This window comes from Crinia signifera, chromosome 4 (assembly GCF_055691185.1).
Source record: "Crinia signifera chromosome 4, ASM5569118v1, whole genome shotgun sequence".
Lineage (NCBI taxonomy): Eukaryota > Metazoa > Chordata > Amphibia > Anura > Myobatrachidae > Crinia > Crinia signifera.
Window position 1 is genome coordinate 280,921,626 of NC_139220.1, and position 16,251 is coordinate 280,937,876.

Genomic DNA, 16,251 nt, shown 5'->3' on the forward strand with positions numbered 1-16,251 from the left:
TAGAGTAGCCAACATTGGGCGGGAGCCGGCAGTAATGAGCCTGAGCCATTTCCGAACACGCAGGGGGACCGTCGGACCCAGCCACTAAGCGGTGATGTAATGTGCATGGCAGAGTGGGTGGGCAGTGGTGGGTGACGAGCGTCGCTGCCGCCGACATATGATAATTCATGTCTGCGGCGGCGGCGCTCGTCACTCGCCGCTGCCCACCCGCTGTGCCATTTAACAGAATGTCAGCCTGCCTGCCGCCCTTAATTGGTGCCGCCCTGAGGCCGGTGCCTCATGGGCCTAGGCACAAATCCGGCCCTGCATATTGTACAGTGGACATCTGTAACACACCCTGTGCTTGCCTGAGACCACCACGACCGCACACTCAGCACCAGCACTATGGGGGATGAAGGGTTAGCGAGAGTCTTGGTTATAAAATATTCATTCTATAGGGATGTTAGATGCCCAGACCTAACCTGAAGTCTGTTTTTGTGTAACTCTTGATTTTTCAAATTGTGAATTCATAGGGGGGCTGATCCCACCCAAACGTCTTTAAGAAGTGGATAGGTGACACCAAGACATGTGTGGTCTGATCATACCGGTGTAATGGTTGCCTGTGCCTGACCTATGACGGCTTTATGCAGGACAGCCACGACTTCAGAATATCGCCCACGTGTGCAGGTTTTCGGTCTTGCTAATCGCAATACTGTAGGTAACTTGTTGCTGACGTTTTCAGATGCCGTGATAGTTGTGCTCATTGCAACGAAACCCAGCAATGACGCCTCTCGATGACCAGAGATACCAGGGACGTCCTTCTCCAAGGTGCTGAGCGTTACTCTGCTTGGGGAGGGCGGCTGCACATTCAGAAGAGAACAGTAGCTACATAATAAGGATTTCCCAGCAATAGTACAGCGTGCATGCTGCCATATAGGGGAGTCAGGAGTATTCACAGCTATTTTCTACATGTGCAGTATACAATGTGGATACAGTTCCATGAAGCATGGTGCATGATGCGAAGTCGGATTGCGTTAACATGATAATCAGAAGCATGGTGTGCTGGCCATGTGTGCAGGGGGATGCTTCTGTGCTGCAATCCGTGCACCTTCCAGATCAGCCCTCTCCTGCACACTGAAAGGGGGGAGGGGTGGGCACAGCGCTAAAGCAAGGAAATCTCATCCCACGTGTAGACCATGCAATCACCCCTCCCCTCCCGCAGCAGATCAATCAGGGAGCAGGGAGCCGGTTCCTGCCGTGTTAGCTGATCTTCCTGGGCTATATAAAGGGTGGGAGAAAGCAGAACCTTCGCTGTGAGCCACATACACACTAGAAAGTCTTCCAGCATGAGCTACTCCCTGGACACATTAGGTAGCCCCTCTTATAGGAGGATGGCAGAGATCAGGTCCAGCTACAGCCGGACCAGCAGTTCCCCATCCAGCGGGTTCAGGTCTCAGAGTTGGTCCCGCAGCTCTCCCAGCACGATATCCTCCTCCTATAAGAGGAGCAACCTGACCGTTCCAAGAGGTTTCAGCTCCAGTGACAGCCTGGATGTCAGTCAGTCCGCCGGGTACAATGGGGATCTCAAGCAGGTTCGCTCCAGCGAGAAGGAGCAGTTGCAGGGACTCAACGATCGCTTCGCTGGGTACATTGAGAAGGTCCACTACCTGGAGCAGCAGAACAAGGAGATTGAGGCAGAGATCCAGGCCCTGAGGCAAAAGCAAAGCGGGTACAGCCAACTGGGGGACGTCTATGAGCAGGACCTGAGAGAGTTGCGCTCAAACTTGGAGCAAGTCCACCACGAGAAGGCGCAGATCCTCTTGGACTCTGAACACCTGGAAGAAGACCTCCAGAGGCTGAAGGAAAGGTACGAGGATGAGGCTAGGATTAGGGACGAAACCGAGGCCACCATAAGGTCCATGAAGAAGGACATAGATGACACGTCCTTAATAAAGGTGGAGTTGGACAAGAAGGTGCAGTCCCTGCAGGAAGAGATAGCCTTCCTCAACAACAACCATGAAGAAGAAGTAGGCGAGCTGATGGCTCAGATCCAGGCCTCACACATCACGGTGGAAAGGAAAGATTTCCAGAAGACAGACCTGGCTTCTGCCCTGAGGGAAATCCGCTCCCAGCTTGAGGGCCACTCTAACAGCAACATGATCCAGACAGAGGAAGTCTTTAAAAACAGATATGCCCAGCTCACCGAGGCAGCGGAGCAGAACAAGGACGCGATTAGGTCGGCTAAGGATGAGATAGCGGAGTACAGGAGGCAATTACACAGCAAGACCGTGGAGCTGGAGTCTGTCCGGGGCACCAAAGATTCTCTGGAAAGGCAACTGAATGACATTGAGGAGAGACATAACGTCGACTTGACCAGTTACCAGGTAAGTGAATCTACCAGTCACAGATAGATTGTAGGGATTGAGAAATGAACTGTCCTTGGTGCTGAAGCAGATGTAAACTGCAATTAGAACTATAGAGCTGAGCTGTCCCTGGTGCTGAAACGCATAATGCATGACTGCAGGAGATGTGGGTGGTTGTGTTCCGCACGGCACCGTATTGTTAGCACAGATTAGCGTTTGCAGTATGCGTTAAACTACTGTTTGTTAATAGTTACTTTTAAGACTTTGAAAGTGGCCGAATATAGAGGCTTTAATTACAGTGATTTAGATACATGGTTAAACATATTGTAAAATGTATTTTTTTTTTTTTACTTGCACGCCCAGAGTTGCCATACTAGTATCATTTATTTGTGCTAGACAAACAATAAGCTCTTAAACATCATCCCCGTGCAGGCCAGAAGTTTTGCAAGTCAGGAGTTCCCCCGTAGGTGTGTCATTTATAGCATTCTAGTTGCACATGTGCCGACCAGAGGGCGCACTGCGCTATTTCTTGCATATTCTGCAGTAACACGTGTCGGTGTTGTGTAGGGGGTGTGGTGCAGAGTGATTTCTTTTCCTCAAATCATGTGACGCAGTGTGGCTACAGTGTATGATATAGTGGGTGTGTGCATGTGTGGGGCAATGTGACGCATTATGACCGATCTGTAGTTAGGGTGTGGTGCAATGACAAAGCATGTATTGGAGCATTGTGCAAGGGCAGGAGGCGTGGTGCGCTGTAAAACTACAGTATGCAGTGGGTTAGAATAGCTGTCTCGGACATTGGTGCAATAAAACTGTTTGTGCAGTAAAGTGTGAAAGCCTCTGATATAGGGGGTGTGGTTGGCTGTATATTGGTGCAATATGACAGTATACTGTATGTGTATGGTGCAGTGTTTCAGATATCCTGTTTTGATTCTACTATTGTTACATCTCTGTGAAGCTGTGAGTTCTCTTCACTGGGTTCCTCCCTCCCATAGGAAACCATCCAGCAGCTGGACAATGAATTGAGAGGAACAAAATGGGAGATGTCCCGCCACCTGAGAGAATACCAGGATCTTCTCAATGTCAAGATGGCTCTGGATATAGAAATCGCTGCATACAGGTACGAGGGCAGAGCCAGCAGAATATTAATAGCACTGCAGAGGCTGCAGACAGCAGCAGCACCATAGGAAAACTTTCAGAGGCAATGGCAGATTATAACATACAAACAGTACAAGGAACCCTAAAATAAAATCTTTCCCAACCCGAGCAGTTTATGGAGCCCAAATTAACATATAGAATAAAACAATATAAAAGCCACTGAAAATAGAAATACCTTTAATATCACGCAGGGAATTTCCAAAGCAAAACATCAAGAGAAAATATCATAATCCAATAAATTGCAGTGGTCCTAATTCAGTCTTGCATAAATATGGAAATGACATAAAAGAATTACTCTTATAATTACATTATAGAGGGTAAAACAGCTGTAGAGCAACGCAGCTAGAACATAAGAATAAATCAATAATCACACAAACATTATAAAACTGTTACAAAACACGAAGTATATGTGATTTGTCTTTAGATTTGTTCATTAAAAGAAGCATTGTCTTTATGAATAGTTTGCGAAATTTAGTTATACGGTGCACGAGCAGGTGCAAATGAGTGTAAAAATGTAAAATAAATGTCAAATCATGTAAGGAACACAGGTAAATGGAAAATAACAGTAAGTTACAATAACCCATAACATAGCATATGATGGGATATACTACAAAATATATACTAAATGGTAGAAGGGATAGGGATGGGAACATGGGTAAATTAAAGTGATCAATAAAATAATCCTTTCATAATTGATGCGCTGGATTACAGGGGGGGGGGGGGGGTAATTGCCTGGGCCTCCACACTGCCACAAATATTGCTCATTTGCTGACTCACAATGGAACTGGGTCCTGGCACGAGCCAACTGTAGCAGGTAAATAGAGGAGAGGTCTGTGCTGCCACTGCTCACCTGCTACAATCAGCAGGCACTGGGATGCAGAATGGATGTTGGCAGATGCACGACTGCCACAGAAAATCCAGTTTGATCCCAGGAAGTCCTGCCCCCAATCAGCATCCGCTGGATGAGTCAAAGTGATTCCCTAACTTGATGCAGATGTTGCTGCATCAAAATCAGTCCCAGGAAACATACCTTAACCCCCTTCTGGTAGACAGAGGTTGCACATCCTGGTTACAAACCCCCTAGCCTATCCACCTGGTAGTTCCCTATGCATCGGGTGGAGCATGGGTGTAGGCTTGGTATCAACATTGTTGGTGGTGGCCCCCACAACCTAGTTGTCCTGGGACCCACACAATCTAACCCATCTGCACATGCACGCACACGTGCCAGCGCATGTACACTTACACTGCCATCACCTTGCGATCACAATTTAGGTTTCAATGGGGGGCAGCAACAACACAACAGTGGCCGCAATGGACCATTGCAGTGGCAGACGCTGCATTTTTTGGGAGCGCCCGAAAACACTGCTGCCGAGGGAGGGCCTCCGCAGCTACTGGAGATTACACAGAGCTGCTGCAAACCCAAACATGACCGGTATGCACCTGGCTGTGCACCTGACTGTGCAGCTGGTGATGTGCAAGCACATGGTGGAGAGGGACCAGGTGAGCATGGTGGGCTTGGCCTGTACTAGATGCTCCCTCCCCCACAGACTACCGCTGCCAGTTGTGGTCTGCATTAGGCACCTAGTTTGCTACTCATCATCGCCATTAGTTCAGACTTGCACCATTCTATACTCAATGCAAAGTATATCATGGAAAAGCACATTTATGCTTCAACCCAACTTTGCCTAGCCTGCTGGTGATTTTGCCCTTAACATCCAATCAGATTCTGTCTATCATTTCTCTATTGCATCCTAGAAAATGATAGACAAAATCGGATTGGTTCCTATGGGCAACATCACCTATTTCCATGTTTGGAAGCTTTAGTAAATCTCCCCTTTTGCTGAAGATCACTGTTGCTTTTTCTGCCATGGTTTAAAAAAGTTCTGTTATTTTGTGGTTAAAAACAGATAATGAATTCTAAGAGCATGAGAGCATGATACGAATCATATTAGTAGTGTTAGTAGGCACTAAAATAGCTTTTGAAAAAAGATCAAATAAAATAAGACTATATCACAGAAGGTAGTCAGTGAAATGTATGCCCCCCATAATCTGAAATCTCAGAAATATACTTTCTCATTAATCACAGAGAATTATTTCTAGTATAATGTGTAGTTCAATTGATATCTTTTAATTTTGGATGTACACTAATTGTTTGTAGCAAACTTGCATATTTGCTCATTGCGGGCCTTATTCTAAGTCACACAGCAGCATCTATTGGCTGCAGCAAATATTCAAGCTTATGCAAATTGCCTACAAACTCCAGCGAGCAAGAACTGAGACACCAACTTTTACTGCCCATACATGCTGTAACACTGATGGGTGCCGCTTGCATTGTATGCCTATTGCACTCCCATATCACTGCCACTGAACAGTCTGTTTTTGCATACACTGCTATCAACCTCCCATTCGCCACCCTGGAACACCCATAATTTTTCTGGCACATTTCTGAGCCTGTCTGAATCAATTGCAACAGCACCTTTGAGCGTACACATTATACATACCTCCCAACTGTCCCGATTTTCACGGTACAGTCCACTTTCTTTGGGACTGTTCCACATCCCACCCAGGGCCATAAGTGTGGTGGGGGTGCAGTTGGGAGTCCCCCTGTCAGTGTTGCTCTACTTAGCATGTAAGGGGCCAGGGGGCATGACCAGCAGCTCACAGAGCGTTGGTCATACCCCAACACCTCCTTTTCCAGCGGCCATGCAACCTTTCCCGGAGTGCGCTGTGGGGCTGTGCATTGGTTTCCCACTGGCATAAATGTTGGGAGGAATGATTTATGTAACCTATGCATCATATGGTTTTCAGAAAGTTTTGTGCATGCATATTTGCAAACAATTGATCAACTATGTGAACATTGGCATTATGTGTGGCCGCTCTGATAAAGGCCTCAATAATCAGACAATCAAAGAGTATATGCCCTTATGTTTACTCCTTTTCTCCATAGGAAACTTCTGGAGGGAGAAGAAACACGATTCAGCACATTCTCTGGCATGTCAACAGGTCCTTCAGTTCCACATAGACAGGCACCTATAACAATTAGCTCTACCCGAGTACAGCAATCCAGAGCAGAGCCTCCTAGGGTTAAAGTTCAACACAAGTTTGTGGAGGAGATTATTGAGGAGACCAAAGTTGAAGATGAACGGTCAGACTTGGAAGCTGCATTGGCTGCAATGGCAGAAGATTTTGCATCAGGCCTTATGAATGGAGATGGGCATGAGGGAGATGAAGAAGAGGAGGAAAAAGAGGAAGAGGTGGAGGAAGAGGGAGAGGGAGAGATTGAAGAGGAGATTGTAGCAGCTGTAAAATCCACTGTACAGGCAGCAGCACCTGGGGAGGAAGAGGAGGAAGAGGCAGAAGAAGGTGAGCAAGGGGATGAAGAGGCAGAAGAGGAAGAGAAAGGTGATGAAGAGGAGGAAGAGAAAGCAGAAGAAGAGGAGGGGGAGAAAGAGGAAGGGGAAGAGGGAGAGAATGCAGAAGAGGCCGTAGAACAGGAGGAAGCTGAAGTACAAGCAGAGGAAGGGGAAGCAGAGGAAGGGGAAGCAGAGGAAGGAGAAGCAGAGGAAGGAGAAGCAGAGGGGGAGGAAAAGACAGAAGATGATGAGGGAGAAAAGGGAGAAGATGAGGTAGAAAAGGAAGGCGAGGAAGCAGAAGAAGAAGTAAAAACAGAGGAAGAAGGTGGGGAGGAAGAAAGTGGGGAGAAAGAAGGTGAGGAAGAAGAAGGTGGGGTAGAAGAAGGTGAGGAGGGTGACGCAGAAGAAGTGGGAAAGGAGGAAGAAGAGGGGGAAAAAGAGGAGGGAGAAACTGAGCAGGAAGCAGAAGGGGCAGAGGAAGAGACAGCTGATGAAACACAAGAAGATGAAGTAGTTGAAGAGCCTATTGTGGAGACTAAGATTGTAAGGGTAAAGGCAGAAGTGCAAAAAGCAGCAGCAGAAGAAGAAGAGGAGACTGAGAAGGAAACTAAGGAGGATAAAGAGGGTGGAGATGATGAGGCGGTAACAGAGGAAATAGCAGGAGAAGAGGAAGAACAGAAAGAGGCAGCTGAAAGTTCAGAAGAGAAAGGAGACACAGATAAGGAAAAAGAGAAAGAAGAGACAGAGGAAGGAGATTCCAAAGAAGAGGAGGAAGCTGGAGGGGATGATGACAAAGCTGAAACAAAGGAGGAGAAAGCAGAGACCCCAGAAGAGAAAAGTGTGGAGGAGACCATCACTGTATCCAAAGTAGCATCTGTAGGGACAGAAAAAGAGGAAACAAAAGAACAGGAAGAAGAGGAAGAACAAAGCAGTCCTAGGGATGATGGGAAAGAAGATATAGCAGTAAATGGAGATGTAGAGGAGGAAACAGAGGATAGCAAAGATAAAGATCTAGTTAGTAATGGTCTGGATGACAGCCCCTCAGAAGATAAGGACAGCTCTAAAAGCCAGCAAACTGTTGTAATCACCAAAAAGATTGAGACCACAACCAGTGAGGGTGAAGATGGTACCAAATACATCACTAAGTCAGTAACAGTTACCCAAAAAGTGGAGGAACAGGAAGAAACCATCCAGGAGAAGGTGGTATCTACAAAGAAGGTGGAGAAAGTCACATCACATGCAGTGGTCAAGGAAGTCACTGAAGATAAATGAGAACATAGTAATAATTCTTCCAGCGAGCAGCAGGACTGATAAAGCCATAAGATAAACTGCATGTAACATGACAGCTTCAAATGGGCTTCTAGCAGAAGGGGTTCTCTCGTGGGGTGGGGGCTCCAGACACTGTAATATTACTTTCTGTGCAATATTCTGGGTGGGGAAATGCATGCAAGCTCTAGATGTGCCCTTCCCACACAACTTGGGGTATTCACAAAACAACAAATATAAAAAAAAATATTGCATGATTTGTGAAAGAAAGAACAGAAGATGAGCGATTCCTAAGTTGTTGTGGGTCTGGGAAAAGGTTAGTTATTTTATTTGAAATCCTGAGCTGAATTATGCAAAGAACCATCTGAGCCAAAAAAAAAATGGGAGGGAGGGGACCAGGAAACAGAAGTTTTCTCGCCTTAATAAACGAAACCTATCCTTATGTTTACCTCACTGGTGCAATTAACAGACTGTAGGTCATGGGAGAACCTGAACGAGTTTACCATAGCTAACTGTCAGTTTCTGTAAAAACAAACCTTGCTCAATAAAAGGTTGTGTTGGAAATAGAGCCTGTTGTCTTATTATCTGAGATGATTCTTTACACTTTATGCTCTTTGAATACAATTGTCATTTAATAAATTTGGAGGTAGCAATTTTGTGGATTGTATCGAAGTTCCTTAAAAAGAAACCACACATTTTGTAGGCTAAAGCCACTAAAATAACAATAATACCAGGGTTGCCGACTTTCAGCATGACTTCGGGGGGGGCAGTGCTTGAGTGTGACATCATTAAGCCCCGCCCCTATGATGGGAAATAACCCGTTTTGCCTATCTCCATGGAGGGGGGCGGGGCTATAATGACACGTTTGTGACACTTTAGCCCCACCTCCTCAGTGGAGATCAGCAGATAGGGTTTTTTTAAACGCTAAGGGCAGGATGAAGGTAACGGCAATCAGGGGGCTAAGCGGGGTGCCCAGGATTCCGGGAGGATTGCCCACCTTTCCGGGGGGCGGGGAGAGGGACACCTTTTTTCGGGACCCTCCCGGCCATTCCGGGAGGGTAGGCAACCCTGAATAATACTCTTCCTATTTCATTTATTTATTTATTTATTTACCGTTTCTTATACTGTATTGCGCAGCATACAGTACTCCGTCACGCTTTACAATTGGAAACAACAGTGATAAAACAAACTGGGTAGTAACAGACCAATACAGAGGTAGGAGGGCCCTGCTCACAAGCTTACAATCTAAATTTTATTTTAGGCATAGTGATGTTACTATATTGGAGGTATTTGATTGGAGGTATACTCATGAATATTGATTGAGCTCATAAAAAAATTATATCAATGTAGTGTCACTGAGAAGTCTATTTCAAATATTATTTTTACATCCATTAGACATATGGCTGTTACATATTCTGTACAAGAAAAATACTGGTTTGTTATATTATGGTACATTCATGTCATCCTTATTGATTTGCTGCTTTACCACAGCCAATAACCGATAATGCATTTGGTTGAAGGGACATGTTTGGGGGGTAGCAGAATCTGTTCCCGGAGGGTGTGGTATGGCGGCCTGACAGGGAGGATCCCGACGGTCAGTATCCCAACATCGGAATCACGACTTCCGGTGCTTCGACAGGCGGGCGAGCGCAAAGAGGCCCCTTGCAGGCTCGCTGTGCTCACCACGCTTCAGGCTCAGTTATATTCTCCCTCTATGGCGGTCGTGGACCCCAACAAGGGAGTATAGCCCATGTCAGTCAGGATCCCCCCTGTCGGAGCACCGGCTGTTGGGATTCTGATGTCGGGATACTGACCGTCGGGATCCCCCTGTCGGGCAGTCACTCGGCACCCGTCTCCGGATTACCAATCCTCATTGAGTTTTTAAAAAATTAGAAAAAGATTTTTAGACATTTATTGACAACTTTATCAGAGGCCCGAGGAGATATACAAATAAAAGAAATACTTTTTTTAAATGAAGCATTTGTATTTGTAGTGGCTGTTCAAAGATTGTTGGCAGTTCTGACTACAGAATTCAAAAGGGCAATACTGAGAACACACTGCTTAGTAAATATGTAAGACCCAGTGCAGTAGCATCTGCGAAAATATTTGCTCCCGCTGCAAGAGATTTCTTGTATATTAGACACTGGCCATCTGCTCATGCTTCCAGGGCCATTGAAGCTGCCTAGGAGTTTGCAGACATTTCTAATTGCCATCCACTCACTGCCCCCAAACGGCTGCATCTTGTCAATCAGACTGCGTCTTAGGGGGCACTGTGTGTAATGTCAAAGGAATGGTTCTACAAATGCACAGTCCTCCTTCCATAGTAATTGTAGGCAAACCACTGAGGTTGGCGTTCTACTATAAATGAACCCCTATACTTCATAGACTTCCCGCTTGGTTCTTCTTCTTGGGTTGTATTTAATAAAGTAATAGTGTGCACTGAATACTAACCTGCAGCAAATGGGATGAGGTTGTATGGTAGACCGTCATTAGGTCGACCACTATTGGCCAACAGGCCAAAGGTCAACACATCAAAAGGGTCAACATGCATTAGGTTGATCTAGACAAAAGGTCGACATAAGCACAATGCCGATATGGAAAAGGCCTAAGATCATAATTAACAATTGTCAGACTGGACCAAGGGCTACAATGATTGTCTCAATTGAACCATTTCACTTATTACTGTAGATATTCTCTCAATGTAATGTCCAATTATATGATATGAATGATTTAATTCAGTTCAGACTATTGCAAGATAGAAATACATTGCTAACCAGAAGCAAACCATTGTACTAAGGGTGTTATCGCCTGTTTATAGAAAATATCCCCAACCCACCAGCAGTAAATCACAGTACGCAGGGCCAGGTCTGCCATTAGGAAGCTTGAGGCAGGTCCCTAGAGGCTCCAGAATCTGGGGGGTGCCCCTGAGTCTGACTATCCCAAAATAAAGGATGACCCCCGAGAGGCCTCCTTGTTGAACTTAATACATATGGCAGATGTTGATCTCCAAAGACGCCACCTCCGCAAATGCAATTGGCAGGTATTGAAGTTTAAGGCTGCTACCTGAGGTTCTGGAAAGGCGTATTTGGTGTGTGGGTGGTGGTGAGAGCAGTAAGCTGAAGTTCTGCCTAGGGTCCCCACAAACCTTGCACCGTATGTGATCACTTACACATTACTCAAAGTATAATTGTCAGTAAGAGTCCTATATACAAGATTCGAGTAGTAAACATAAAAATATTCATCATTGTATAGCAGAAGTCCTGCATCCAAACCAGGGAGTAATAGGGTTTGATGGTTTGCAGGATGCGGGGCAATCTCAGCAAACCAAAACCAAGTAGAAATGATTACAGCTTTAAAAAATCCACCAGCACCCGCACCTCCGGAAAACACAGATAGCATAGGCTACAAATGTTCGCAGCCTATTCAACAGGTAAACACAGCCCGCCTCCCCTCTGAACAATTTGAGGTTACTAGCACCAATTATTTATTCATTTTCATAAATTTTATATTGTGATTATTTTAGCGCAGTCTTTTCCTATTTTTTTAATCTATATATTTTGTTGAGGAGTGACACCCCCATATTTGTGTACATTCTACATTCAGCACCTCTACTTGATAACTTGTTAACCAATTTCTTTACTGCTTCAAGAACCAGGCCAGGAACAGAAAGAGGTATCACCTCACCCATAGGTGCCAATTCTGTGAGTGCTTGAGGGCCCGAGCACCCACGGAAATTGATGAGCACCCACCCGCTCAGCAGCAGCCCACCCACCCGTGTCCCACTGTACTCTCCCTCCCTTGTCGCTGGCACAGGTACTGTGTGGGCATTTATGTACCTGCACTGTGGTAGTATTTATGTATTTGGCACTGTTGCCATAATTTGAATATTGGAGACAACTGTGCTGCGTAATATAAATCAGTATTATTTTGTGGTCATGCCCCTTTCCCATGAAGCCACTCCCCTATAATTTTGGCAAAAACATAAATCGGCACCAAAAACATAAATCGGCACCTATGACCTCACCAACAGGAGTATCTCATGGGACAGTACTGACTAGGGTTTTGGCTCCTGTGGGGTAGCATGGGATTGATGTGAAGGATCAGATCCTTCAAGCATCAGTGGACGCTGTTATCTTAAATGTAAATGTTAAAAGTGGGAAACTTCAGACCTTGCCAGTAGAGGAGTGATCTTTGGTTTAGCATCTGGGTAATTGCTTCTAGGGATACAGTAATATAGTTCCTTTAGGGCAGGGGTATTTTTGTATAGAAGGCGTGTTTTATGGGAAACCCCCCTGGTACTTGTTTCTGGGAGAGTATAATCCTGAGTGTATACTATGCACAATATACTGTAGCTGCTCGCACGTTTTCACTTTTGTTTGAGTGATTCCTAACCGCCTAACGCAGGCATGTCCAAACTGTGGCCCTCCAGCTGTTGTGAAACCACACATCCCAGCATGCCTTGCCATAGTTCTAGCATTTCCTAATAGCAAAACTGTGGCAAGGCATGATGGGAATTGTAGTTTTGCAACAGCTGGAGGGCTATAGTTTGGACATGCCTGGCCTTACGGTTCTGGGAGGCCTGTGTGACACACAATGTAAGGCTGGCCTCCGGACTGACCAGTCTGCTAGCATGCTAAGAGGGCCAGCAGTAGCCCTGCATCTTCTCTCTCTGCATGTCAGCAAGGAAAATCAATGCAACCTCAATGTCTTCTTCCTATGAGTGCAGGAAAGTAGATGTGTGAACATGGTCACAGCAGCAGGATATGCATTGTGAAGGCTTTGTGAGAGACAGTGACCTTCCCACTTTACAACAGAACTGACATATGACATAGCTGTATTATCAGTGCTATTTTTGTGGAGGAACAGGTTCAGCTATTAAAAGAAATTATATATATATTATATAAATACATTTTGGCCCAGTAAAGGTTCTGGAGTCCCGCTCCTGATTATGATGTCATAGTTAAAGAGAGGTTCTGCAGAGAAATAGCACTGCCTCTTATGATGTGAGAATACAAGCCGGTAGCTACAACCTAAAAGTGCAAAAATCAGGGTTCTGCAGAGAGGTGCACTGATGCCATAAGGGATGCAGTAGAATATTGACATATGAACGTGTTCAGTATATGAACACTGAACATGTTGACAGGACACTATGGGGGAAATTTACTAAGGTGGGAGTTTTATTTCACTTGGGATATTGCTACAGGCAACCAATCAGAACCTAATTCTTATTTATTTATATAGCACTAGAAGATAATAGATAGCATATGATTGGTTGCCCATAGCAACATCCCATCTGAAAAAGAACTCCCATCTTAGTAAATTTCACATACACAAAGCCATCCAGCGAAAAAATCCAGCGTCCTTTTTATTCGCTAGCCCTATAACAGCGAATAGGTCTGAATAACTGCCTATATTTCATGCCCATTTTATATTATTGTTCTGAGCTGCATGGATGGGATCAACATTTTGAGAGCATGCTGGTCCTTGCAGTGCCCATTTGCCTACTCTCCTGCACGTGCTGCGAGATTCCTGAGTCTTAATATAGATATTTTAATGTATGGGCTGTATGTACATAGCTCCCAACATCTAGAAAGCTGCAGTCGGGGTTTACTGTGTTGGGACTGTGCCCTATGCAAAAGGGGGTGTGGCTTCATGGAAAGAGCCGTGCCCCCATTTTCCGTTATCTGTGTGGGCATGCCCGGCATTCTTTGAGCTGCTGGCATGCCCCAAGTCCCTGCATCTCATGTGAATACACACTGGGCCTTTTTGTGGTTTCATTGCTCCCCCGCACATTGGCACTGTGGAGCGATGTTTTGCGTCTGCACATGCGTTGGTCGCCAATGGATGTAAAACATCCATTTGCAGCCATGCGGGAAACTCGGCACGTGCGGGAGGGGGGGTGGGGCGTTACATCCACTGGCAATGTTCCCAATTTTGCAGCGTTGCATGTGGACCAGAATAAGGCCCACTGTGAGCATAGCATCTATTCACTGTGACCTGAGGACTCCCATCTGCCCCAGTCCCACCACCACTGAGGGACACTGGTGCCCAACGGTGGGATGGCGGAACAGTCACAAAAAAACTAGACTGTCCCACAAAAAGTGTTGGGAGGTGTGGCTATTATCATGTAGCATGTAGCTGTTCTCATGCTATTATGTACCCCACATAGTTAGGGTCTGCCAGAAACAAACATGTCTTGACGCAGCCTGGAAATATATGCAACTGAGATCTCTGCATTTCTATTATTATGCAGTATTTAAATCTCATTGCAGATGTTTTTCAGTTTCCTAAGGGAATATTATTTTTCTTCATCTCTAGAATAACCTTTTCCTTCCATGCACCTAAGAAGGGTTATTAAATTGATTGAGCAGCTACCATCTTATATTGCAGAACAGACAGAACTATGGATACAATTCCAATTTCTATATGAAAACCTCCGCAGCTGCAATCTTTTAGGTTATAGACTTGATAACCAACACAAGCGAAGCGGCCACCTAGAAGAGATTACAGACTCCCACCAGAGCCATCACAAGGATCTAAGTGCCCCCCACCCACACCAAGCTTTGAAATAAGATATAAGGATGAGACAGAAGCTCTTGTAGGTAGGGATGGCCATCGTTGCCATTTCCATCAATGGCAATAGTGCAACTGGCCATCCATGGTATATTATGCAATATGTGACCATTAATGGTTTTACCTATAAATGATCATTCATTTTCTTTGACTGATTTGCCGGTAGGCCAATCAGAACCTGGTGGCAGGGCTTCCCTGGTGCCGGGGGTGGAGCTATAAAATAAATAAATGATTTGCTTATGCTTGCCATCAACGAAGGGAAACCATATGGTTCTCCCTCAACGATGACAAAACTATTCTACATCGCCAATAAACAATCGATGATATCAAATCATCGATGTTGGATGTCCATCCCTACTTGTAAGACCTCTCCGGTCCTGACACTACTCATGAAATGGCTAAATGAGATCCAACTGATGGCTGAGTGCAAGGCAATTGCTTTTTATCAGCTTATTTATTAACATTATTTTCCCTTTCACATTAGTTTAGTAGCCTGAATGTGCAGATGGAGCGGGTCTCTTCTTTGCAGGGGATGGCGACGCCAGCCGCCATCCCCCGCCACCCGCCATCTGTATCTGCGAAAGGGGACGCGCGCACACGAGATGCGCGCGCCTCCCCTTCCGACGGCTTTACCCGGGTCCCAGCCGGCTTGTCGGCGGTCACCCGGGGTCCCCACCGCCTCCCCGCACCCCTCCCCCCCCAACCCTGTCTGTCTCCCTGAAGCGGAGACGGACAGGTTCCCGTCGCCCCGCCGCACAGACACTGGGACGCGCACGCGCGTCTCAGTCAGATGGAGAGCCGGGCTGCTGGCGATTCGCCAGCAAGAGGGAGCCCGGCTCCATCTGTATTAAAGGGCTTTCGGAGTCGTTTGCATAAAAAATTGCTCTAAACCAGTGGTGTCATACTCATGTCCCTCCAGATGTTGTGAAACTACACTTCCCAGCATGCTCTGCCACAGTTTTAGCAATCCATTATATAAAATATGTAGCAGGGCATGCTGGGAAGTGTAGTTTCACAACTGCTGGAGGACCATGAGTTTGACATCACTGCTCTAAACCCTTTAATTCCCTTTTTTTTCCCGCACTTATCCAATATATTATGGGGAATGCGATCTAGGAAAATTTACAAAAAAAATATGAAAAACCCTGCACAGAGTCCTTTGTCATAACAAGGAGGGGGCGCCGGTGGCAGAGTTAGTGGTGCGATGTTGGCAGCAGCACGTGCACAATTCATGACTACGGACAGTAGCTATGGCTTTATCACAAGCTCTGTGCCTGCATGCGATAATTGATACATCCATGCGATGTAGTCAATTATCACATTGCGAAGTGGATCGATGTTATCACATCACATTCGCATCTGAAAACGCAGATGGTGATAAATGGGCCCCTATGTTAAAATTAACCTGTTCAAAGTTACTGAATTTGTACAATATGATATACACCAACTACATGGAATGCAGCCAATGAATGCAGGGCATTTTGTATTATTTATTTATTTATTTACAGCTTCTTATAAAGTGCAGCAGATTCCGTTGCGCTTTACAATAGTAGACAGTG

At 45.7% G+C, this 16,251-nt stretch overlaps 1 protein-coding gene across 1 annotated transcript; it reads left to right on the top strand.

The window, feature by feature from the left end:
• The first annotated feature begins 1,202 nt into the window (after positions 1-1,202).
• NEFM (neurofilament medium chain) lies at positions 1,203-8,683 on the top strand. The gene is made up of 3 exons (XM_083184770.1): positions 1,203-2,363; positions 3,338-3,462; positions 6,448-8,683. The coding sequence occupies exons 1-3, from the start codon at positions 1,326-1,328 to the stop codon at positions 8,123-8,125; spliced, it is 2,841 nt and encodes a 946-aa protein (XP_083040896.1). The 5' UTR covers positions 1,203-1,325; the 3' UTR covers positions 8,126-8,683.
• Positions 8,684-16,251: the final 7,568 nt, after the last annotated feature.